The following is a 23,792-nucleotide window of genomic DNA, read 5'->3' as shown; positions in this document are numbered from 1 at the left end:
TACATTTCATCTGACTTCGTTTTCTCTACGAGCTCACGCTTGAAGCAGCATCCCCCTCTACTAGTTGTATTTGTACTTTCCCGCCTCCCCTTTTTCTTACAGGATGGGAATCAGGTATCTGAACTGGAGGGAACTTCCCTTGGAAAGCAGCATATCATGTTTGCTCATCCTTTTCCTGGAGCATAACATCCTGGAGTTTAAGCCTTCGGGTGCCACAGGATGGAGTCACTGCATCATGGGATCTGGCACTGTGATAGCTGCGCCGTGCACTGTGTGTGCTCGGTTTCCAGGGGAGCTCGCAATCTGAGACGCAGGGAAATGGAGGACTCCTAGTCCGTCTCAAGGAACACCGTTATCACCTGATCGCTCGGAGCTGTCACGTGATTTCCCTGAAGGGGCTGTGGGTTAAAGCAAAGCTCACTTGTATGACTTAATAAAGTGTTTAATAAAGTGTTTTCTTCTTAGAAATTAGGCCCAAGAAAATGATTCGTTACTGACTAGAGTTGTTCTGCAACTAATACCCATTTAAAAGGTGCAGTCCCACGTAGCAGGGGAAAAGATTTATCAATGTCATTGTTTTCACAAGAAATTAGATAAATATTGTAAATAAAAAACCTCCAAAGCATTTGGCTAGTATGGAGACATGTAATGTTTTACATACTCTTAGTGGCCGTTTGGTCGTGGCCGTTTCGCTGCCAAGGTAAGTCACTAACCTTAGCCCTTACCTTAAAACCCTCTAATCTTAACCCCAAATACTAACTCTACCCCGTGGCCTAAAAACTTTAGCCCTTACCCTAAAACCCCTCACGTAACAGCGAAAAACCCTTAGAGCTGCAGTTCAAGCAATATCCTACATGTATTTTGTTAATAAATCAGTTCTGTACTATGAGAAAATACTTGTAGCGTTGATTTTTTTTCAGAATGTTACAAGCATTTTTTGTTTCTATAGCAACCATTTACAAGGTCACATGCCCTTCCTCTTCTGAAACAAGCTCGGGTACACCTCTTTTTGAGCTCTGCCCTATCTCTAGCAGTGAACCAATTGTATCTAGTGACTGCCTGGTCACATGATCTTCCACACAGAACTTTGCATCTTGGGTCCTCTTCTGCTGCACTGAGAGGGATTTAGTGAACCCCCAAGCTGAATCTTCGGCGATCGATCACAGGAGAACGGATCGATCGGCAACTTTGCTAATCACTTGTCAGTGTGCAGATTATATTGATGCACATATTGAATCTAAAACATTGTTTTTTAATCGGCTAAAACTCTAAAGTTAACCCCGTATTCTAACTGCTAAAAACCCTAAAGTTAACCCCCTACCCTAAAATGTACCTTATCACAGAAGCGGCTGTGGCGGACGGTCCCTCTGTTTAGTGTCGCTCTTGCCAAGTACATTGTTGAGCTGTGGGTATATAGTGTGTGATTATTCCTCTTTTAAAAATGTCCCCGTCTATGAAAACAAATACTTGTCACTGTACAATTGTATTGAGCATCTCTGTATTAAAGCAACGTATATATACACACAAATAAAGCCCTATATGGGAGAGAGATATATGAATTTGGTACGTAGTGAGGATCAGGATGCAATGCTGTGGGGGGCAGAATTAGAGCCCAATAAAGTTAGGGCGTCAACATGGTGAAACCAGAAGACTCCCTTCCTGTCGTGAGGATTTCTAAATCTCCCTTTTCTAGGTTTGTATATCAAAGCAACAAAACCACGTTCTGCTATTAAACTGGCACAGAGAAAAGAATGTCCATCTGTCTCACCCATTAGGGAAAACGTGCCTCTCTTCCCCCATCTGTCAGCTTGCGATTTAAAAAAGTAGTTATGGTCAAAATGTTAGGGCTACACCAAGAGAACCACTACTCTTTTGTTTCTGAACTTACAATTCCAGTTTCAGTTGGATTTATTTCAGTGGATTTATTTGAGTAAGTTTAACCTCTTTATCTTTACAGCATAATATTGCCCACGTTTTTCTAAAATACAGTCCCGATATATATATATATATATATATATATATATATATATATATATATATATATATATATATATATACACAGTCATGTGAACAAGAAAGTACACCCTCTTTGAATTCTATGGTTTTACATATCAGGACATAATAACAATCATCTGTTCCTTAGCAGGTCTTAAAATTAGGTAAATACAACCTCAGATGAACAACAACACATGAGATATTACACCGTGTCATGATTTATTTAACAAAAATAAAGCCTTGATAAAGGACCCATATGGTCCGAAACGCGTAGGAGTTTTTTGTCTCACCCTATTGGGGTCATGTTTTTTGAGTGTTGCTGAATAAATAGATTTTTCCACTTTTCCACCACCTGACTCCCTGGCAGTGCACTGTTTTTGCTTTCTTCTTCTCTCGCTTTACCCCCTTACCCCCTGATGGGGCAAGATAAAACCATGCCTACTCCCTAAGGCAGCGGTGCGCAAACTGCGGTGTGCGCCCCCCAGGGGGCAGGAGAATTTCTGGGGGTGGCGCGAGGGCCCGCGCTCTTCGCCACGGCATTTAAATTAAATGCCGGGGGAGGCATGATGCCTCTGTAACTCACTTACCTGCTGCCAGCCGGGACTTCGGCGACACGTCGCCATGGCAACATGGCGTCAAATAACGCGGTGGGGTCACGTGACGTCACATGACCCGCAATGTCATTTGACGCCAAGCCATTGGAAAGGGGGGGGCGCGAACGCTGCGGCTCCCGGGAAGGGGGCCGCAGCTCAAGAAGTTTGCGCACCCCTGCCCTAAGGAGCAGGCTACACTGGAACACCACTCTAAATTTGGGAGCCATCTTTTATACCAGGGGAGGATCCCACTCCTAAGATCCAGTAACTGGGCAGCACTACTGAAGTGAACCCACCACCCCCCTATGACACATGCTCCAACGGTTTCCAGACTAGCACCTGAAAACCGCAACAAATTAACATCCCAGTGGGGAGAATCACATGCTGGCCCATGTGAGAGGAGTTTAACCCTAACACTGCCTGTTCCTTACCAGGACTTATAATGTTATGGCCAGGAATATATAGCATGGGGCACTGGGATATATATATATATATATCGCACCCCCAAATCCCTGAGGAAGGTCGTATTTTGGGGACCGAAATGTTGGTTCAATGTGCAAGTATCTTTTATAATAATAATCATCTTCTGATACCTACTGAGTGCTGTTGCCTTCTTACCTTTGCTGGTAACGTATGATATATATATATATCCCTTTTACACCCACCATAAGTGAGATCTCGTCTGCTACTAATGTCTTTTGTGCGATGTGGTGCATACCTGTGAGGTAACAGGAGGGCTGAGTACTTCCGCGATGATGTGGGGATTATCAGGACAGGTTTACAGGGTACCTAATTCGTTGGCAGCGCCTCCAGTCAGCGAGGATCCTGTGGTAGTAGGATGGTCCATGCTGACACCTTTCCATATCCTAAGACAGTGAATCACACTTGCATATGGTTCCATGGTATTTATTGCATTAGGTAGTTGTTATAGCAGTGCATTCCTTTCTTGCTTCCCCTAGAAGGTTGCTTTAAGGCTTGAGGCCCATCCACGTTTCCTTCTGTTTGGTGCTCCTCCTGCATCCCCTAATGGGACCAGGGTAGCTGTTGTTCACTCCACAGGGGGAGGAAAGAGACACACCCACCAGTTTATATACCCTAGGGTTGGGCTTGTAACCCTGCCCCATAACAGAGCAGGTCTGATACTGAGAGGTATCACATCTGTATATGTCACTGTAACGCTTGCGCTGCCCACGAACAAGACAGGACCCTGGTACTGAGGTGGGGAAGTATAGAACCACGCACCACAGCAGCGGAAGCGTGCCTGGCAGGCGGATTGTCAACGTAGCCGGGTCTGGGTTGGAGAGAGCGGGTTAGTTCTGATACTTGCCAAAGTCTTGGGCTAGAGAGGCCAGAATAGTAAAAGTCCGTAAACCGTGGTCTGGGATTGGAGAGGTCAGAATCGTAGAAGTCCGTATAGCCGTGGCCTGGGTTGGAGAGGTTAGAATCGTAGAAGTCTGTATAGACGTGGTCTGGGTTGGAGAGGTAACAGAGTCAAGGTTAAGCTGGGGTCGATATCCAGAGGGGTTCCTATAGTCAAGCCGGGTCGGTACATGTAGAATCCAAACACTGAAAGAGAACACAGACAGGAGCAAGGCACAACAGACGCAGGAGCACAACCTACAACTAGTTATTGTAAGAAACCGGGGAACTCCTCCCTCAAGGAGGGTTCCCCCCTTACCTCCTCCCACCACGCAGTGTCCCGCTCCCATCGAGCCGCGGCCCACAGCGCTGGTACCAGGCACAACATCATAAGCGGCAGTCCCCTCTCTCCACTACCGCTCCGTTCCCCGCCTCCGTATGGTCGCGTGCGTGTGCACGCAGAGCTTCTTGTGCCCCCGCATGAAGTGAGGTCCCGCCCCCCGCTCGGGATGCGCATCCTCCTCACGCGCGGCACGCACGCACGCACGAGACGCGGTCACCACCCACTAGCAGCACTACAGGGGTAAATATTCCTTCTCTCCTCCACCCTCTGTTCTGTCCTATTGCTGCCCTCCCTGGGTCACTCCTCCGGTTTCCATTGGCTCCTGGTCCTTTATATGCCGGCTCAGCCATTTCTTCTTTGGCTGAGCATAGCTCTGTGTAACCTGTATTACCCACGTTCATGCCCTGCCTTGTTCCTAGTGCTTTCACCTTGCTCTCGTATTCTCTCCTGTGTACTGACCCGGTTTGACTTAGGACCCGATCTGGATATCGACCCCAGCTTGCTCATGACCATCCGATCTCTCCAACCCTCCACCTCATCTTACGGATACCAACCAACCACCTGGCTCCAAACCCACGGCTCTCGGCACCGACCACTCCCCTGGCTCCTCCCTTCTATCCGGCAAGTATCTGGACTAAAGCTATCTCTTCCGATCAGACCCGGCTGAATAGACTATCCACCTTCCAGGCGTGTCTCCGCAGCTGCGGGTTCTACCCTTCCCACCTCAGTTCCGGGATCCCTCCTTGTCCGTGGTGAGCGCAGCGTTACAGTTATGCTCAGCAATGACTCTGAGCATGAGCAGGGTATAAGTAGCTGGCATGGGCCAATAGAACAGGAGGCGGAGTGGAGGCGCGGGCCAATAGAACAGGAGGCGGAGCAGAGGCGCGGCCCCAGCGGGAGCCCCGATAGGCTGCAGGAGACAAGTGGCAAAAGATTAGTTGCCTCGCAGCTAGGGAGCAGTGCACGATGTCACGTGAACGCGCAAGAAAAGCGCGGCGCATCCGAGGGGGCGGAGCTCAACTTTGTGGCAGCGTTAGAAGAGCTGCGTGTGCTCTCTGTAAGCAGAGCGGGGGTGCGCACACGCGTTGGTACCAGAGCAGAGGTCTGTGCAGAGACAGCTAAGGAGGGAACACGTTGCAAAGGATGTGCTCCCCGATTCCTTACAGTCACTCAGCCAGTACACTTGTCCAGCCTGACACTCTCTGGTTGTTGCTAAGCCTGCCCCTGGATACAAGTGTATCCAAGGCTGCAATAGCACACTAGGCCTCCAGTGAGGAATTAACCCTTCCACTGCTTGGACCTAACAGGACTTACACTAGTAGTTCCCAGGGAAATAAGTACAGCAAGGCCTTGCATCTTGGTGCCTCGACGATACGACAGTACCGAGAAGGGGGCCGCAATGTCTGCGCATGCGCAGAACGGGGAAGTCCGTGGCTGCGCATGCGCAGAACGGGTGGTTGCCGAGGGTGCGCATACGCCGAACGGGTGGTTGCCGAAGGTGCGCATGCTCAGAACGGGTGGTTGCCGAGGGTGCGCATGCGCAGAACAGGTGGTTGCCGAGGGTGCGCATGCGCAGAACGGGTGGTTGTTGAGGGTGCGCATGCTCAGAACGGCTGGTTGTTGAGGGTGTGCACGCGCAGAAGGGGGAATTGCCGGTTTGCGCATGCGCATATGCTGAGAATCGCCGGTTCCGCTTTCCGGCATCTTCCGATCGAGGCAGCAGTCAGGCGGCATCTTCCGATCGAGGCAGCCGTCAGGCTTGTATTGTTGGCTGTGTTTTCCTCACAATTTGACCCGCTGTGGTCTATCTCTGCTACACCTGCCTATTGAAGCTATGATAGACACACTCCGTCTAGGCTACATAGCTATCAGATGTCGTGGCACTGATTACGGTGTGATATACGGTTAGATTGCAGAGACGAAGAGGCATTTTGTTTGATATGGAAGGCTAATCAACAGTGTATATATGTATACACATAGACAGGAAGTATATGTCATCCTACAAAGAGATTACATCACGGAGATCTATGTGCTACTGATGGTATACATTTGTACTAACGGAGTATATGGATTTGCTTTCCGTCACTATATATGACAAATATATCTATTAGGAATATACACCTACCTTTTTCCATCGTCGGATATACCATGAAGCGTATATGCATATGATATTCAATCAAGCTATCATCTAATACATGTGGGATACACACATTATTTGACTACAGATTCCATGTGAGAATATATTTTCCTAAAAGGAATGTGTTCATGAAAAAGGGCAAATCCAATCTGTGTTTGGTACAATATATGCACTGTACTTCCTTACATCTTTTACAATCATATGCCACGGAATACCTGCTGACCTGAACAGCATTTGATACAAGAGATTTAGATGTCCATATAGAGCAGCCAGATTCTATTCTAGAGAGTAATACTTACCTTTGACGGCTGCTCACATAGCCACTTCACTATGGGGATTTTTAATGTATGAATGTATATATATGTGTTTTTAACCAATATATGAATTTAATAAAACTTTATTATTTTATCATGATCTTTCCGGTTTCAATGGGTCAATAGACCAAATAACAGTAATTATCTGTTGGACCACTGTCGTCCGCTTACTGACACCCAGCATGGAGTGCTAAAAATAGGGGGAACCTTTCTGATCCTTCTTGGATAAACTCTGTTAATATACATATGTAACCCTGCTTCCTATCACTGGCAAGCTGTTACTCTGTGCTGTGTTACCTGCTGGCTCACAGGGCCCGAGCCTCTGCCACGGAGAGCCTGGGGTGCATACAATATATAGGTTCGGTGCAGCGCCTCCACCTGCGACAGATCCCGCCAAAGGGGGAGTTAATCTTCACAGGACGTTTATACAAGAATTACTCTTACACGACCATGTTCTAAAACCAATCTCGTTTACTGATAGATCAACCTTATGATACATTGCATGCCATGACATTCCGGTGTGCTGGTACACATCATTTACCACGCCACGGAGGACGTCAACATTCTTGCGCCTTGGCGGACGCCAACAATAACTTGCGCCTCGGCGGACACCAACAACACTTTCCCCAATCCCGCCACCGGGTGATTCCACCCCGTGTCCAAATACGCTAATCAGTTCTCCCGTTCCCACAGGTCGTATGTATGTGTATGGGTGACTGCGCAGCCACTATGTCTCAGGTGATTGAAAGGTAGAGTTGGTGCACTTGATGAAATACCTACCGAGCACTCCGGTGCTCCGAACTGCTACGATTCTTCGAAAAGAGTCTCTGAGGGTACCACGCTCTTGCCCTCGCTAGGATCCGGGGCGCTTCTTCTCGAACTCTGGCCACTCTACGGAGGTCTGAGCCCGATCTCCTTCTCTACAGAATAGTCCCGAACAATACTAATAGTTATGGGGTAAAACCCTTACTAAGGGTGTCCCTAGCTCAGCTTGTCTCTACGGTGACTCAGGGCTAATTGGGCCGGGGGCACCTGGCCTGCGCCTGGGGGTACAACCTCCCAGCGCAGTATCTCTGTCTCCTCGTCTCTCCACGAAGCTCTAACTGCACATGCGCGCAACCCCTGCCTATATGTCTGGCAACTCCTCCTCCCATAGGCTAACCGCTCTCACCTGACCCTCCCCGTAGGGCTGCCGGGTCAAGGGACTGCTCCTCTCCCGCCAAATTGTACTCTCCTCCTTCGCGGGCTTTGCAACTACTCTTTGCAAGCGCAACCTCCCATTCCTCGGGGTGAATCAGGGGTCTCGGCTACATCCTCCCCCCTGTGGATTCCAACGTTCCCGCTTGGAAAATGACAACAACACAGCCATTATATAATGAAAAACACTAATACATCGGTTCCTCTATCAACTTGTACATTTCACTGAACATGATAATCACTGATTGCACCCGGCTGCGAGCCCACTGCTGAGACTCGTAATGAGGTGCCCTGAACTGATCATAAACCAACCTTGTGGGAGGTTGGCCGGCTCTTTGCCTTCTGCGAATTGGCTCTTCCGCTACCTCCTTGGGGGAGTACCAATGCTCATCGGGGGTCTCCAACTCGGCCCTTGAGGGGCGGGGTAGGTCTGTAAAGTCTCTTTGTGATACAAAGCACGGGCTCTGGGGATTTAGTGGCGGACTCACTGGAGTCAGTGTCTCTGGCATGGGGCCAAGGGGCTCTTTGCCCGTAGCTCCTTCGGGAGATGCCACCGCGGCCGGAAGGCCCCTTTGAGAGGTTCCTTCCTGTGAATCGTCCAGACTTTCATGTCTTGATGCCAGTTCTCCACTCAGGGGAGATGTAGGCCACTCTACCACTCCTTCTTCTATTTGGGGAATGGGGAGCAGATGATTTCGATGCCACGTCTTTATCCGACCCTCCGAGTCTTTTATCCGGTAGACGGGAAGGCCAGGCATTTGAGAAACCACTTCGTATACTCCTTCTCGCCAGCGTTCAGCCAATTTATGCTTTCCCGGTACTCCCAGGTTGCGGAGCAGTACGGCATCGCCAGTTTTAATGTCTCTATGTTTTACTTTGTGATCATAGCGCCTTTGGTTCCCGGCATTCAATTTTTCAGTGGATCTCTCGGCTTGCCCATAGGCCTTCTGCAAATTCTCTTGCAATCTTTGTACGTAGCGAAAATGGTTGGAATTGTGCACCCCATCGGTGGAGACTCTTAACTGTATATCCACTGGTAGGCGGGCTTCACGGCCAAACATAAGGAAGTAGGGGGAGAACCCGGTAGATTCGTGTTGGGTGCAATTATAGGCATGGACTAGAGTTTCCACATGGCGACTCCACTTAGTCTTCTCGACACCTGTTAGTGTGCCCAGCATGTCCAGCAGAGTGCGATTGAAACGTTCAGGCAAAGCATCCCCTTCTGGGTGGTAAGGAGTAGTACGGGACTTGTTAATGTGCAAGAGGTTCAGCAATTCTTTTATTAGTCTACTTTGAAAGTCCCATCCCTGGTCGGAGTGCAGACGTTGAGGTAGGCCATAATGCATGAAATATTTCTCCCAGAGGACTTTAGCCACCGTAATAGCCTTTTGATCCTTGGTCGGAAATGCCTGGGCGTAGCAGGTATAATGATCAGTGATGACCAGCACGTTCCCTATACCATGGGTGTCGGGTTCGATGCACAAGAAGTCCATGCAGACTAAATCCATAGGTCCCGTACTCTTTAGATGACCCATGGGGGCAGCTCGGGTGGGCAGAGTCTTGCGCTGGATACACCGCACACACCTACGACAGTGATGCTCTACGGATTCTCTCATTTTTGGCCCAAAAAAAATCTATCTCTTACTAGTCCGAAAGTCTTGTCCGCCCCCAGATGTCCGTGTTCATCATGGAGAGCTTACAGCACTAAGTATTGTAGTCGTTTTAGCAACACTAGTTGGCGGCGATCCGGGTGGTCATGATACTTCACCACTCGGTATAACAACCGATCTTGAATTTCAAATTTGTCCACCTCCCGCATTAGTATACCTCCGACATCCCCTGGAGTCTGGCGGAGCAGTCCCCATCACTTTTGTCGAAGGGCATTCCGGATAGTTCCTGCGACCGGATCCTGTTCTTGATAACGCACCATATCTTCCCAAGCAATGATCTGATCGGGGGCAACATGTATTCCACTTGGGTCTCGATAGGCTGCCGGTATAGCGGTGGGGGCACACCCTAGGGAGTCAGCCACCCGTAACTCCGAAAAGGCTACTTGTTCATCTATGATGGCTGCCGTGCCCGCAGAGGGCTCTTATTCCCGGTCCGGGGATCTCTTCCCACTGATCTTCGTCGTTGGTAGGGATCAACCCCGGTCGCCTCGACAAGGCGTCCGCCAAAATGTTTAAAGACCCAGGTTTGTATTTTAAGGTGAAGTTGTAATTGAAAAGCGCGGCCAACCAACGATGTCCGGTCGCATCCAGTTTGGCGGAGGTCATGATGTAGGTTAGAGGATTATTGTCGGTACGTACTTCGAACGACACCCCGTACAGGTAGTCCCGAAGTTTATCCACTATGGCCCACTTAAGGGCCAAGAATTCGAGCTTGTGTACCGGATAGTTCTGTTCACTGGTGGTGAGACTGCGGCTGATGTACGCTACGGGCCGTAACCCCTCAGGATATTTCTGATGCAACACGGCTCCTAACCCGCTCAGGCTCGCGTCCACGTGCAGGATGTAGGGTTGGTCGGGGTTGGCGTAGGCCAAGACCGGAGCAGCGGTCAGACTCTGCTTCAGGTCGTGGAAGGCTTGGTCACACTCGGGGGTCCATTTATCCCCGAAGGGCTGTTTGGCAGAGTGGGTCTTCTGTCCCGTTTCGGACGGTTATATGCGGAGCAGACTGTTGAGGGCTTTGGCCCTTCGTGAATACCCCTCCACAAAACGCCGATAGTAGCTGCAGAAACCCAGGAACGAGCGTAGCTCCCCCACATTCTCGGGACGAGGCCAGCTAACGACAGCTTCTATCTTAGCGGGATCAGTGGCGATTCCGGCACCGGACACGATGTGTCCTACATACGTTACTGATGTCCGACAGAACCGACATTTGTCCAGAGAGAGTTTGAGGCCTTCTGCGGACAGACTATCCAGTACCTTCAAGAGACGACTCTCATGCTCCTCCAAAGTTTTCCCGAAGACTATGATGTCATCTAGGTATACCAAGCATTCTCGGGGGTTGAGGTTACCCAACGTTTTCTCCATTAATCGCTGGAAGGTGGCGGGCGCTCCGCATATGCCTTGAGGCATGCGAGTGAACTGATAAAACCCAAGGGGGCAGACGAAGGCAGTCTTTTCTTGATCCTCTGGGCTTATCGGGACTTGATAGTATCCAGACTGTAGGTCCAGTACGCTGAACCACTGGCTCCCGTGTATGGCATCCAGGATCTCTTTTATACGAGGGAGGTTATACTGATCTGGTACCGTCCGATTGTTCAGCGTCCGGTAATCTACACACAGCCTCACAGTTCCATTTTTTTTTCTCACCACCACAATGGGAGAGGCGTAGGGGCTTCGGGACTCAGTGACAATCCCGGCGGCCTCCATGTCATGGATAGCGGCTCTCACATCCTCCACATCCCGGGGAGCGAGTCGGCGCGAACGTTCTCTGAAGGGCTTCTCATCCATCATGCGGATGGGGTGCTGGGCGTTGCGGCTGCACCCCACATCCATTTCCTCGGTAGAGAATACGGACCGTCTTTTTTCTAGTTGCGCCCGTAACCGATCCTTCCAGGTTCCCGGCAATTCGGCCGAGCCGAAATTGAAGTCCAGAGCCATCCCTGTTTCTTTCACTCGGGTCGTATTTGCTTGCACTGTCTCTTCCACTGAACTAACCGGATAGATTCTTCCTATCTGCTGGCCCACATCAATGACCAGGGAGAAGGGCGATAGATTCTGCACCATCACATCAATCCGTCTAGGGATGGTGCCCCGCCAATAGCGAAATTCGGGTACGAGCCGCTACCCTCGCCTCACATCTTCTCCGGGAGTACTTTCAAGTGAGAATTGTTGGTCTTCGGTTAGACGCTCTGCATAAGCACACCAGGCGGAAATTCTTTGCGTTTCTCCGGGAAACAGCTTTGTACACCCCTTTCGCCCACAGAACAGCAGTCCGTAGTCATCTGGAGGAGGGGAAGGCTGGGCGGGATCGGATTGAACCAATTGCAGCTGCAGACTGGACATGGGGAGCTCTTTAGTTTCGTGTAGATAAGCCCGGATGACCGCTTGTACAATATCGGCATTGGTGCCGAGGATAATAGGGTACTTGGGGGTGTCTCAGGGTTCTGGACATACCAAGGCATCCACCTTCATGGGGTGCGACTTTCCCGTGTTGAGCTGTTGGATTTCCAGATCCACGGTCACTAATCCATCGATGGGATAGTCGTCGTTGCTCAACCCGCGTACCTTGATGTGATCCGCCGGTCGCAGCGGACGCTTCTGAAGATGACGATCATAGAACCCTCGGTATATGATGGTGACTTGGGATCCGGTGTCTAGTAGAGCAGAAGAATAGATTCCATCCACTAAAACTCGGATCAGCGCTACCGGTCCCACTCGATTCCCATCTTCTATTGATTCGGCCCCTCCGGACGGGGTGCCGTCTATATCAGCATCCGCCGCATACACCCCGCAGACCATAGTCTGGGACGGGAACTTCGGGGGTGAAGGGCTCCGGGGTCGAGAAGTGCCCAGGCGGCAATCGTAGGATAGATGCCCCCGCTTCCCGCACTTGTAGCAGGACATATCTCTGGGGATAGCCCGGCGATCCGGCGGAGGGGACGAACGTCCCGCGGAAGGCGATTTCTTGGAACCAGGCTGGTCCGATGGTTCCTCTTTCTTCTCTGTACTCCCTCTGGATTTAGTGCCGCCGCTAACTTTTGGTCTCTGAGGAGAGTGTAGCATTAGATGCGTCTCGTGTTCCTTCACCTGTTGCAGTAGTTGGATGAACGAAGGGGGGGGGGCCCCGAGTGAGGTGATCACGAATCATGGTGGCTATTCGTGAGAAGGACTGGATCCGCGGAGGTACTGCTTCCGGAGATACTCATCCATCTGGGAGGGTAGTACATATTTATAATGCAGTAGCGGGCCGAGAGATATTTGCACACGGTGTATATAGGCGGATAGCTCTTCCCCATCCTTCTAGTTTACGGCATAATACTTGGCCCACAAGGCCCCGTCATCCTCCTTCGCACTATAGGCTTCAGCCAGGAATTCTATCATCAAGCGAGAGGTTAGATCGGGGTACTGTTCGCGGTGTATTCCGATCAGCGTGGCAGCCAGGGGCCGCAGACACTCCATGAGCCGCTGGCGTTTTACTACATCTGTGCATGACCACTCTTCCATCCCTCCCCGCGTGTGCTCATCCACGTCTCTACCCCATCTTCCCCGGTAGGCACCGGGAGGGTCCCCGAGAAGGCTTTTAGCTTCCGGTAGTTCTGAGCGTGGGTGGCTAAGGTAAGCGCTTCGACTAGCGGCGGCAAACTGGGGGGGCTAAATAGCAGGTTTATTTTGTCATTCAGTTTCTTTAGCAGGTTACTACTCACTCCCGCTTCCATAGATGCGCTGGATTCCGGGTTAATGGACATGGAGCGGTAGCTACCGACCTCACTCTCGGCATATTGGATCAACGGGAGGGTGGGGTCGTCCTCCCCCAACGGACATACGAAGGGGTTTCGAAGGGGGTAAACGAAAGGACTACCGCCGGGAGGTGCATCGGGCAAGACCAGGGATTGTGGAACGGCAGTTTCCAGTGCCAACAGGTTACGCCGACAGTCTACAAGTAAAGTGTTCCACTTGGAGTCGTGGTCTATCTTTACATCTACCAGGCGAGCTTTGGCAAACCCCGGGAGTTGTCGCAAGGCCGTCTGTAAAGTCTCTAGGGGCAAGGCCATGGGTACTCGGGCCAGCGTTACGGCGCGACGAGTGGGAGTGCATATTTGACGGGCCCAGTCTCGTATCTCTTGACGGGTGGGCAAAGCCATGGTGATCACAATTTAGGTTCGAGGGGCACCCCAGGTCTAAAATCTCAGCAGCGCCTCCAAATGTAACCCTGCTTCCTATCACTGGCAAGCTGTTACTCTGTGCTGTGTTACCTGCTGGCTCACAGGGCCCGAGCCTCTGCCACGGAGAGCCTGGGGTGCATACAATATATAGGTTCGGTGCAGCGCCTCCACCTGCGACAGATCCCGCCAAAGGGGGAGTTAATCTTTGCAGGACGTTTATACAAGAATTACTCTTACACGACCATGTTCTAAAACCAATCTCGTTTACTGATAGATCAACCTTACGATACATTGCATGCCATGACATTCCGGTGTGCTGGTACACATCATTTACCACGCCACGGAGGACGTCAACATTCTTGCGCCTCGGCGGACGCCAACAATAACTTGCGCCTCGGCGGACACCAACAACACTTTCCCCAATCCCGCCACCGGGTGATTCCACCCTGTGTCCAAATACGCTAATCAGTTCTCCCGTTCCCACAGGTCGTATGTATGTGTATGGGTGACTGCGCAGCCACTATGTCTCAGGTGATTGAAAAGTAAAGTTGGTGAACTTGATGAAATACCTGCCGAGCACTCCGGTGCTCGGAACTGCTACGATTCTTCGAAAAGAGTCTCTGAGGGTACCACGCTCTTGCCCTCGCTAGGATCCGGGGCGCTTCTTCTCGAACTCTGGCCACTCTACGGAGGTCTGAGCCCGATCTCCTTCTCTACAGAATAGTCCCGAACAATACTAATAGTTATGGGGTAAAACCCTTACTAAGGGTGTCCCTAGCTCAGCTTGTCTCTACGGTGACTCAGGGCTAACTGGGCTGGGGGCACCTGGCCTGCGCCTGGGGGTACAACCTCCCCACGCAGTATCTCCGTCTGCTCGTCTCTCCACGAAGCTCTAACTGCACATGCGCACAACCCCTGCCTATATGTCTGGCAACTCCTCCTCCCATAGGCTAACCGCTCTCACCTGACCCTCCCCGTAGGGCTGCTGGGTCAAGGGACTGCTCCTCTCCCGCCAAATTGTACTCCTCCTTCGCGGGCTTTGCAACTACTCTTTGCAAGCGCAACCTCCCATTCCTCGGGGTGAATCAGGGGTCATGGCTACACATATATACATATATATATATATACAGCAGGGCCCCGCTTCTCAGCGCTTCGCTTTTCGGCGATCCGCCGATACGGCGGCACCGAGAAGGTGGCCGCCATCTTTGATTCCCAGTCGCGCATGCGCAGAACGGGCGGTTGCGCCCGGCGCGCATGCGCAGACCGGTGTCTGCGTGCGCATACCGTAGTTTGCGCGCGCAGACCATAGGCCGCGCATGCGCAGAACGGCGAAAAACGCCATTCTGTGCATGCACAGAACTGAAAATCGCCGGATCCGCTTTCCGGCGACTTTCACTATACGGCGGGCCCCTGGAACAGAACCCGCCGTATACCCGGGGCCCTGCTGTATGTATATATATAATTTATTTATTTATAAAATATTTTACCAGGAAGTAATACATTGAGAGTTACCTCTCGTTTTCAAGTATGTCCTGGGCACAGAGTTAAGACAAATAATACATTTTTACAAATACAGTTACATAAATGAACAGGGTATACATTATATACAAGACATTGCATGCACAGTTAAAGAAAATATATATCATGGGCGTATGAAACAGTTACTGACTTAGATTATCTTGTTTTTTTTTTTACATCTGTGTTAAACTCCTGGAATCTGTCAATTGTAAATCGGTAAATCTGAATTGTATATCAGTATTGCCTGACCTGAGCCAGGGAGAGGGCTGGAGAGCTGGTCTTATAGTATCTATTGTTAGTCAAAATGAGAAAGGTATCGCCTAATACTGAAGTGTGTATGCACACACTCACATTAACCCGGTCGTCCTCTGCTGAATGTCTATTTAGATAACGGCACAATCGTACACAAATAAAAGCTATAGATCAGACTATATGAAACTCAGCAAGTCCAGTGATGAGTGAAATAAAGTAAAATCAGGAGTGGAGTCATGTAGCCTCTCCTCCTGCCCCCTGTAGGTTGTGTGACTGTGCTGGCTGGGGGAGGTCCCATTGTGTTTGAATGCACAGCTGAGGTTTGGGTTGTGTGACTGTGCTCTGGGTTCAGCTCCTCCTCCTCCTCCTCCTCCCTCCCACCTCTCACTCCAGCCTGGGAGTCTGCAGCAGCGGGAGCAGCATCCCGGGCCTGGCACTGACTGCCCCAAACCCACCGCAGGATCACCGCTAAGAGGGGAGGAGGATAATGGCTTCTTATGGACGTGTGCAGGAGGGATCACAGGCACCTTGACCAGGGCTTGGGAGACTGTTTTGTACCCACCTCTGCCTCACTTCAATCTGCACAGACCGGCCCAAGGGGAAGCCCCCCGCCCCTGGATGTGTAGTGTATATTAGCATTGCATGTGCTGCTGTATTTAGCTGCCCCGTGTGACAGCCCGCAGGTATGTGGGGGAGGATGATCTCGGATTACGGCTCCGGATTCAGCAGTTTCCCCGCAGGTAAGTGTCTCTGACACTGACCCATGTCCCTGCCCTGAGACTGACACCCCTACCCACGTACACAGAGAAGAGGGCACCCCTGTGTACATACACAATAGCAGCTTCTGTGTGTTGAAGTGTAGGACTGCCTGTATACACTGATAAAACACCCTTTATATCCACACACAGGCAGCATGCCATAGGAACCCCCCTCTACACAGAGTAAGGGGTGCCCTTTTAATTTATATAAAAAAATGTAAACCCCAAATATACAGACATCATATTTATGTAACAAAAAATATTAGATTTATGTATACACCCTGACATGATAGAAAGGAGACCTCCAATACGGTATACACATCAATAGGACAATAGAGAACCCCTATATAAAACACACACAGACTGATAAAAGGGACTCTTATCTCTATATAAACACATACAGGCTGTTAGTAAGGACCCTCTACAGAAGTACATACAGATAAGTGTGTGTGTGTATATATATATATATATATATATATATATATATTGTATACTAGAGATAACAAAGACCCACATACACACTTATTATATACACAGATCAAAGATTTAAGAAGGGAGTCTTGACTCTTATTTACAGACCCAACAAAATGTGATCCCCTGTATGTAATCACACAACCTTGAAAGACATGATAAAAGAGATCACAGAGATCCCCTTATGTAACCCACTCAAGGATCCCTCCTCCTACCCATAACAGAAATAAGGCTGGACAAAGCACTGCTGCTCTCTGCCTGGCCCCTTTCATAACCTCAGCTCAGAGTATCCTGTCCAACACACACATCTTGAATTGCTCATTCATCAGGCCAAGGTTTCCATCTCCTACTTATTACATGCAAGTGGACTTTCTTCTGTTACTCATTTGAAGGAAGTAAGAGGTTGTTAGATGGGGGAGTTAGTTCATCTGAGCAGCTCTGCTTTGCTACCATGTGTGCTGTGGGAGGATTGTGCTGGGGCCATTTGCTGAGAAAATGAAATTAGATTATCTCCTACCCTCAGTGTTTTTTTTTTTGTTTGTTTTTTTTTAAAATTAAACTCAAGCTGTTCAAGTCCAAATTTTCAACTGCAGGGTTGCAGTTAAAGGAACAATATATTTTAGTGGAAATTAAAAATATATTAAAATCTTTATAGTCTATATATTTAAAAAAAAAAAATCAGCTTTTGTTTTAGGTTGTTTTGTCATAGATTAAATTATAGTGTACCGAGGTTTCGAAACCTCAGGTTTCTCCTTCATATGAAAAAACGGATGAGTCCTGCTCTGTCTGTTCTTTTTATATTGAACAAAGCTGTGATCCCTATGACAGGGCTGTGTGTATTACATTCGGTGAGTGATCCATTGGGCACGTCTTAGTGAATGGAGAAATCCCTGCTAAATGTATATATTTTTCCTTAACTGAACCAACCCATGTCCACTGGCCAGCTTGGGGTGGGGGTGAAATGGTTGTGTTTGGTGTGCGAGACATAGCAACTTTTGCTTCAAGTCTACTGGCATCTCTGCAGTTATATTTCCCAAGTTACGCTTGTTCCCTTGGCAAAAGCAGCATCAATTCCCTTTCTATGCTCACAGGCATTTGCCATTGTGCCATCCCAGAGTTTTGCCTTTTAAACCATAGTGCGGAGTAACTGAGTACTTCAGTATTAGTTGATACTTTTTTTTTTTTCTTTGGACTAACAATTGATATTATAAGAGGAGCTTTCCAGAGTTCTCTCTCTTCCTCAGATCAAGCAATACTTTTAACACTAAACCTTGAAAAATCCCTTCACTGCTAGAGGGGCCTGCAACGCATTGCAGAGCAATATAATAACATGTCCCTCCGGCAGTGAAAGGGTTACTGTGCCCCAGAAGTTTGAGAAATCAGTGGTAATCCGTCTTTTCCTTGAAGGGGAAAGGAAATGGGAGGGAATGCAGCAAATGTCCCGGGGCCACTGACGTACCGCACTCCTCATCTGACCACACTACGTCTTCCCATCTCTCTCGTTTCCTCCCTAGCCTGGCAGTGCATGCAGTGCTATTTCGTGGAAAGTAATCCGGATGTCGGGGAGCCTGCCAGGCTGACACCGTGCTGAATGCGGACGCCGTACTCCTGACTCCTGGTCAGAGAGCACACTGTTCCATGCTCTAACTGTTTATTACCCGCCGCTTTCCTCATGTTTTGAGATGGCACAATAACATGAAACACTTGAACACTGTTCTATTGCCATAACATCATTTTGCTTATTAGAGTATAACGTACATAGTGTGTTTGATCAATAATAGTAATGTCTGGGAGACTAGAACCTCATTGCTGCCAGTGGGTCTGGAAACACATTGTAAGGAAGAAGTTAAAGTTGTAATAACACTTGGTAATGACGTGTGTATGTATGGTTGCAATATAAATTCCCCTATAGTTTTCTGATTTGGATGTGAAATAGTGTATTTGGCAGTCCTGCTGTGTGACGTTTCTATGGACTGTTGTCTTGATCGGGTTTGCCTCTTTTTGGTATAATTCCTGCATTCTTTGTTAGGTATGAGCTGGTGTTGAAAGCAGACCCCAAGATGTTTGTTCTGTGATAGTAGCCGCTGTGTTTTTAGGGATCCAGGCCTCCTGATTGAGGGCAGTCTTTTATATAGTCTGATGGGGCTATTGAGGATGTTTTGGGCCAAAAATCCCCATTGCAGTCAGTGGGGATTTTCGGCAGCATCAGACTATATAGAATGACTCCTATTCTCATGATCATAAACAACCCAAAAAAATGTCACTGCCACGGCTGAGCACTTCTTTACTGCAGCTCCAACTTTTATTGTGAGATGCGGCTGCACCAGGGAAAATGTTGTCATTCACTGTAGCCACTTAAGGCTTGTTTTATAGTCCTCGCTGCTGTGCGGGCGTGTGCGTTTAGTTGCTAGGGTGCAAGCAGTGACGCACGCGTTTAAGGGCCGTGACTCTGTCACAGCGTTAGGCTGCGCTGTGATTGGTTCGCGGCGTGGCAGCAGCGCGAAAATACAATTTCATTGTATTTTCCCTGGTCTGCAGCGCCACCGCTCATGGCCATGCGCACGTCCCTGGTATAGAAACGTCTGGCTAACACAGCCAATTATAATTGACGTGTGCGCGCGCTCACTATATTACACGCCTAAGACGTTAAACAGCACTGCAGTATTATTTGGTAAGGTCAACCTGTTTCTTCAGGAAGCACTGATATGAACATCGCAGGGCCCGAGTCTTGCCCTTGTGTGAAGCTCTTGTTTCTCTGAATGCTTTTAAACTGATTACAGCCGCTGATGTGAGGACGGCACGTCCTGCCCAACGAAAGGAAATGAGGACTGAGCACTTATTGTGCAACTCGTCAGCTGCCGCTTAGCAAAGCACATAGGCGGCTAAACATGTAGCATTGTAAGGGCTTGGATACAGACCCAAGAAAGAGGGCAAACGAGAATGCCAGAGGATCCCAGTCTGTATTGAAGCTACAATGCGTCCAGTATTTTGTTGTATAGAGTGTACTTAATAATAATAATAATAATAACTGTTTCATATAGCGCTTTTCTCTCAATGAGACTCAAAGCGTTTCACAATTACAGTACAGTGCTTGGTATGCAGCACATACACATTTTTAGACACAGTCCCTGCCCAGATTAGCGTACTATCGTTTTTTGGTGCCTGAGGCACAGGGAGATGAAGTGACTTGCCCAAGGAGCCGACACCGGGAATTGTACCAGATTCCCCTGATTCAAACTCTGTGTCATTGTTTTAGTCATTGTTTTAGTCAGTGTTTTAGTCATTGTTTTAGTCAGTGTTTTTACTCACTGAGCCGCTCATTTTACTTATGTAAAGATTGCACCCTATTTTTTTTTTAATATACTGACTACATATGTGACATTGTGAAATCCTTCAATATTCTTGATGCTCAGAGTTCTCCAGACTGCTTTTGGTTTTACTATTGTGAGACCCCCAATTCAGCTAGAATTGGCCTCTAGTGTTGTCACGCTGCGAAGTGAGTGAATAAGTCAGAGGTTGTGACACGCAGTGTTACTGACCTTTTTATTAGCTGCGGGGCCAACCGAAAAAGACCGTCTTTCAGGAGTGGGAATATTAATAATGTATTTTTATTAGAATATAAAATACTATTTTCATTGTAATGTAATTAAAACAGCTTGAACTCCGTTCTAATCACATCAGGTTTGAGTTTGGCTTGCTGTATTTTATTCTTGTACACATATGATTAGCCCAACAGAACATAAATATACTGGGTTATCTTTACCAGATTTGCGAATTTAGCTCCAAAAGCCTAACCACATATATATATACATATATATATACATATATATATATATATATATATATATATATATATATACATATAATCACAGTAAGATGCGACATATCCTTTATTATGTTAAGCCCTAAAATGTACAGAAAAGTTGTTCTGTTACTATTTTTTGCAACTCTTATATATTACCATGTGGGATTTTACCTCTAGGTAAAAGAAAATAATATAAATGGGAGAAATGAAAGGCTCTCTGGATTGTGTTCCTGATTGAAAGAATCTCCTCTGTGCGCATCGTGCTTAGTTTGTAGTATGTTAACCTGTCAGCATTCCTATATACATGTATTTTGATGGTGTGCAGTGCGTCTCCTGGTGCTCTGGTAGTGAAGGGGGTTAACGTTGGGTCACAAAAAAAGGGCACATCAACACCCAACTGCAATTAGGGATGGTGATTTATTTATATATATATATATATATATATATATATATATATATATATATATATATATATATATATATATATATATATATATATATATATATATATATATATATATATATATATAGCTATTTTTGTGCCCTTTTCCACTTCCAAAAAATGATCCACAAAGGAATCATTGGAAGTAATCTCGTTCATTAATAAAGGGGCCGAAACAACCAATGAAACCATAGCACACCCTCCAACTGCACCTTTTTAGCAGGTACACTACACCAGGGGCACGCAAACCTTTTTTTGCGGGGCCCCCCGCCCCCTCCTTACCTCGCGCGGTGTCATTTGACGTCACATTACCGTGGCAACCGGGACGTCACATGACCCCGCGGTGTCACTTGACGCCGCGTTGCCATGGTAACAAGTCCACGAGCCGGCTGAACCTCAGTAAGTAGAGGTTGCAGAGGCCTCGCACGGTCCCCCGGCATTTAATTTAAATGCCTGGGGGGAGTGTGGGGCCTCTGCAACTGCCGCGCCCCCCCCAAAAAAAATCTCACGCCCCCCAGTTTGAGCACCGCGCACCGCTGCACTACACCATGGGTGCGCATAGTTTCTGAGCTGCGGCCCCCTACCTGGCAGCCCAAGCGCTCGCGCCCCCTCCTGTCCTAGGACCCAGCGTCAAATGTCACCGCGGGTCATGTGACGTCACGTGACCCGGCAGCGGCATTTGATAGGCGTTGCCATGGTGACGCGTCACACCACCCCGCAGTGTCATTTGATGCCGTGGCGCCGCGTCGCTTAATAGCCGGCTGAAAGCGAGTAAGAGAAGTTACAGAGGCCTCACGATTCCCTCGACATTTAACTTAAATGCCTTGGGGAAGAACACGGAGCCTCTGTAACTGCCGCGCCCCCCTAGACAATCTGGAAATTCAGTATGAAAGGGTGACGTCACAATGAGTGATGAACGATTCACAAGTGCTTTGGGCTGAATGGTATCTCTCACTTGGCCGCTATATTTGTTATTTCTCATCACTGGGCTGTGCCGGGCGGGGAAAGACATGCACTGAGCTAACAAGTAGCGGTGGGATAAAAGTAACGCCTATAGGGGTGTGGGGGGTCATAGTATTAGGAGATGACCATGTAGTCTCCTAACTTTTTATTATTTTAATAATTTAGTAAGGTGACCATCTATCGGAAAAGGTAACTATTACACTCAACATACACTTATGACGTTTTTATGACTGATTTCATGACAGTAACTTGAAGTTCAGGCATTTCACGTCAAGGCACTAAAATACGGGACAATTATACGTCCCGGCAGACCTTTCCAGGACGGGTCAATCAAATAAAGGACAATCCTATATATGCGGAATGTCTGGAAACCCTACACTACACATTTTTGTCCTGTAAGACCAGCTGTACTGTACCTGCGTATATGTGTTTGTGGTAAGCTGCATAGGTTATGGAACTTCCATAAGGGTTGCTTGGAAGTTCCTCCATACAGAAGTAGTATAGAAAGTGCAGTGGTACCCACAAATTGCTGGCCGCTCTGTGTAGCCTGCAGATTGCAGACTCCATGTAGTGTCATTTGTCGCCTCTACTACCTTCCAGCATGCGTAATAAACTTGTTTTCAAATATCTGTGTGTGTGTGAGATGCAGGGTTCTTGGTCGGACCAGCTTTACGCTAGAAGTTTAAGTAAGGTACAGATGCTGGAAATGTATGTAACGACAGCACTAGAACATGTATGCTAGGTAAATCTCCCCCTACCTGCTCCTCCTGATCAATATAACTAATCCCTGTATTGGTCCCTGGCACAAGTGAAGCAACTGCACAGAAAACAGCCATAATGTACTGATGTTGGGCTACATGGATTCACTATGGCTCTTAACATCAATTTTAAAGAATTAGTTCCCCCTACCGAAATGTTTTTCAAATTGTTTAAAAAAAAAAAACATGTATAGGATGCACGGGGTCTCCGGTGCTGAACCGCGTCACTCTCGGCTCTGGGGATCGCCTGGTTCCCAGGAAAGGTGCCCCAGTGCCCTCCCGCTCCAGGCGAAACAAATTGGAGGTTTAAATCTACTGCATGACGAGGGCCCACATGCAGCGTCAACGTCCTTTTTTTGCAGCTTCCTGTTTGCACACATGACGCGGGGTATTTAAACCTTCATAAAGTACTGGTGTCACCTTCCCTGGTAAAGGTTCTCTGGAACTAGGCGATCCCCCGGAGCTGAAATTAACAAAGTACAAGTCCACAGACCCCCGCTTCCAAACCCATGCTGAGGAATGCCCCCTTACCATCAGAACAGCCAGCTGTTGAGTGATACTCTCCAAGTAGCAGTGATTTGCAATTGGATGCTTCAGTATAATTGTAAATAAGGAGCAATGAACAGGACATTTTAAGTGGAGTATCTTAAAGCAGCAAATCATGTAGCACTGCGAGATTTTTTTAATTTTTTTATTTTAACCTTTTATTTTTTATTACAGGTTTGAAGCAGGAAGTCTTTGGAACTGAACCCCATTAATTTCAGCTCTGGGGAACCTGCTTCCCGGATTACTTGCCTCCGTAGTGGGCAGATACCAGCACCCTTGCGGAAGTAAGTATCTGGATGCAGGGGGCCCCGGGAGCAGCTCCAGAGACCCCTTGTTTCAATCTAATAATAATAATAATAATACAAAAACAAAATAAAAAAATCGCGCAGTGCTACAAGTTTTGCTGCTTTTAAATAGATAAATGTTACATTGTAAAGTATTACATGTTTGGTTTCGAAGAAGCAAATTAATTTGACTTTGAAAAACATATATTTTTGTTGGACTTTTA

The 23,792-nt window shown here is 48.1% G+C and overlaps 1 protein-coding gene across 3 annotated transcripts in view; it reads left to right on the top strand.

Annotated features, from left to right (window-relative positions):
* Positions 1–23,792, top strand: part of CEP85L (centrosomal protein 85L) — a 259,428-nt gene that overhangs the window by 69,222 nt on the left and 166,414 nt on the right. The window contains exon 1 of one of the 3 annotated variants that reach the window (XM_075597740.1): positions 15,867–16,281. The exons of 1 other annotated variant lie outside the window; for it this stretch is intronic. In XM_075597740.1, coding sequence (XP_075453855.1) covers positions 16,227–16,281 — 55 coding nt within the window. In that variant the 5' untranslated portion in view covers positions 15,867–16,226. Of the gene's footprint in view, positions 1–15,866; positions 16,282–23,792 lie in introns of those variants that run through there. One more of the 3 variants, XM_075597739.1, reaches the window with a different exon arrangement.

This window comes from Ascaphus truei, chromosome 4 (genome assembly GCF_040206685.1).
Source record: "Ascaphus truei isolate aAscTru1 chromosome 4, aAscTru1.hap1, whole genome shotgun sequence".
Taxonomy (NCBI): Eukaryota; Metazoa; Chordata; class Amphibia; order Anura; family Ascaphidae; genus Ascaphus; species Ascaphus truei.
The sequence above is the reverse complement of the archived record's forward strand: the minus strand, read 5'-3'. Positions and strand labels throughout refer to the sequence as shown.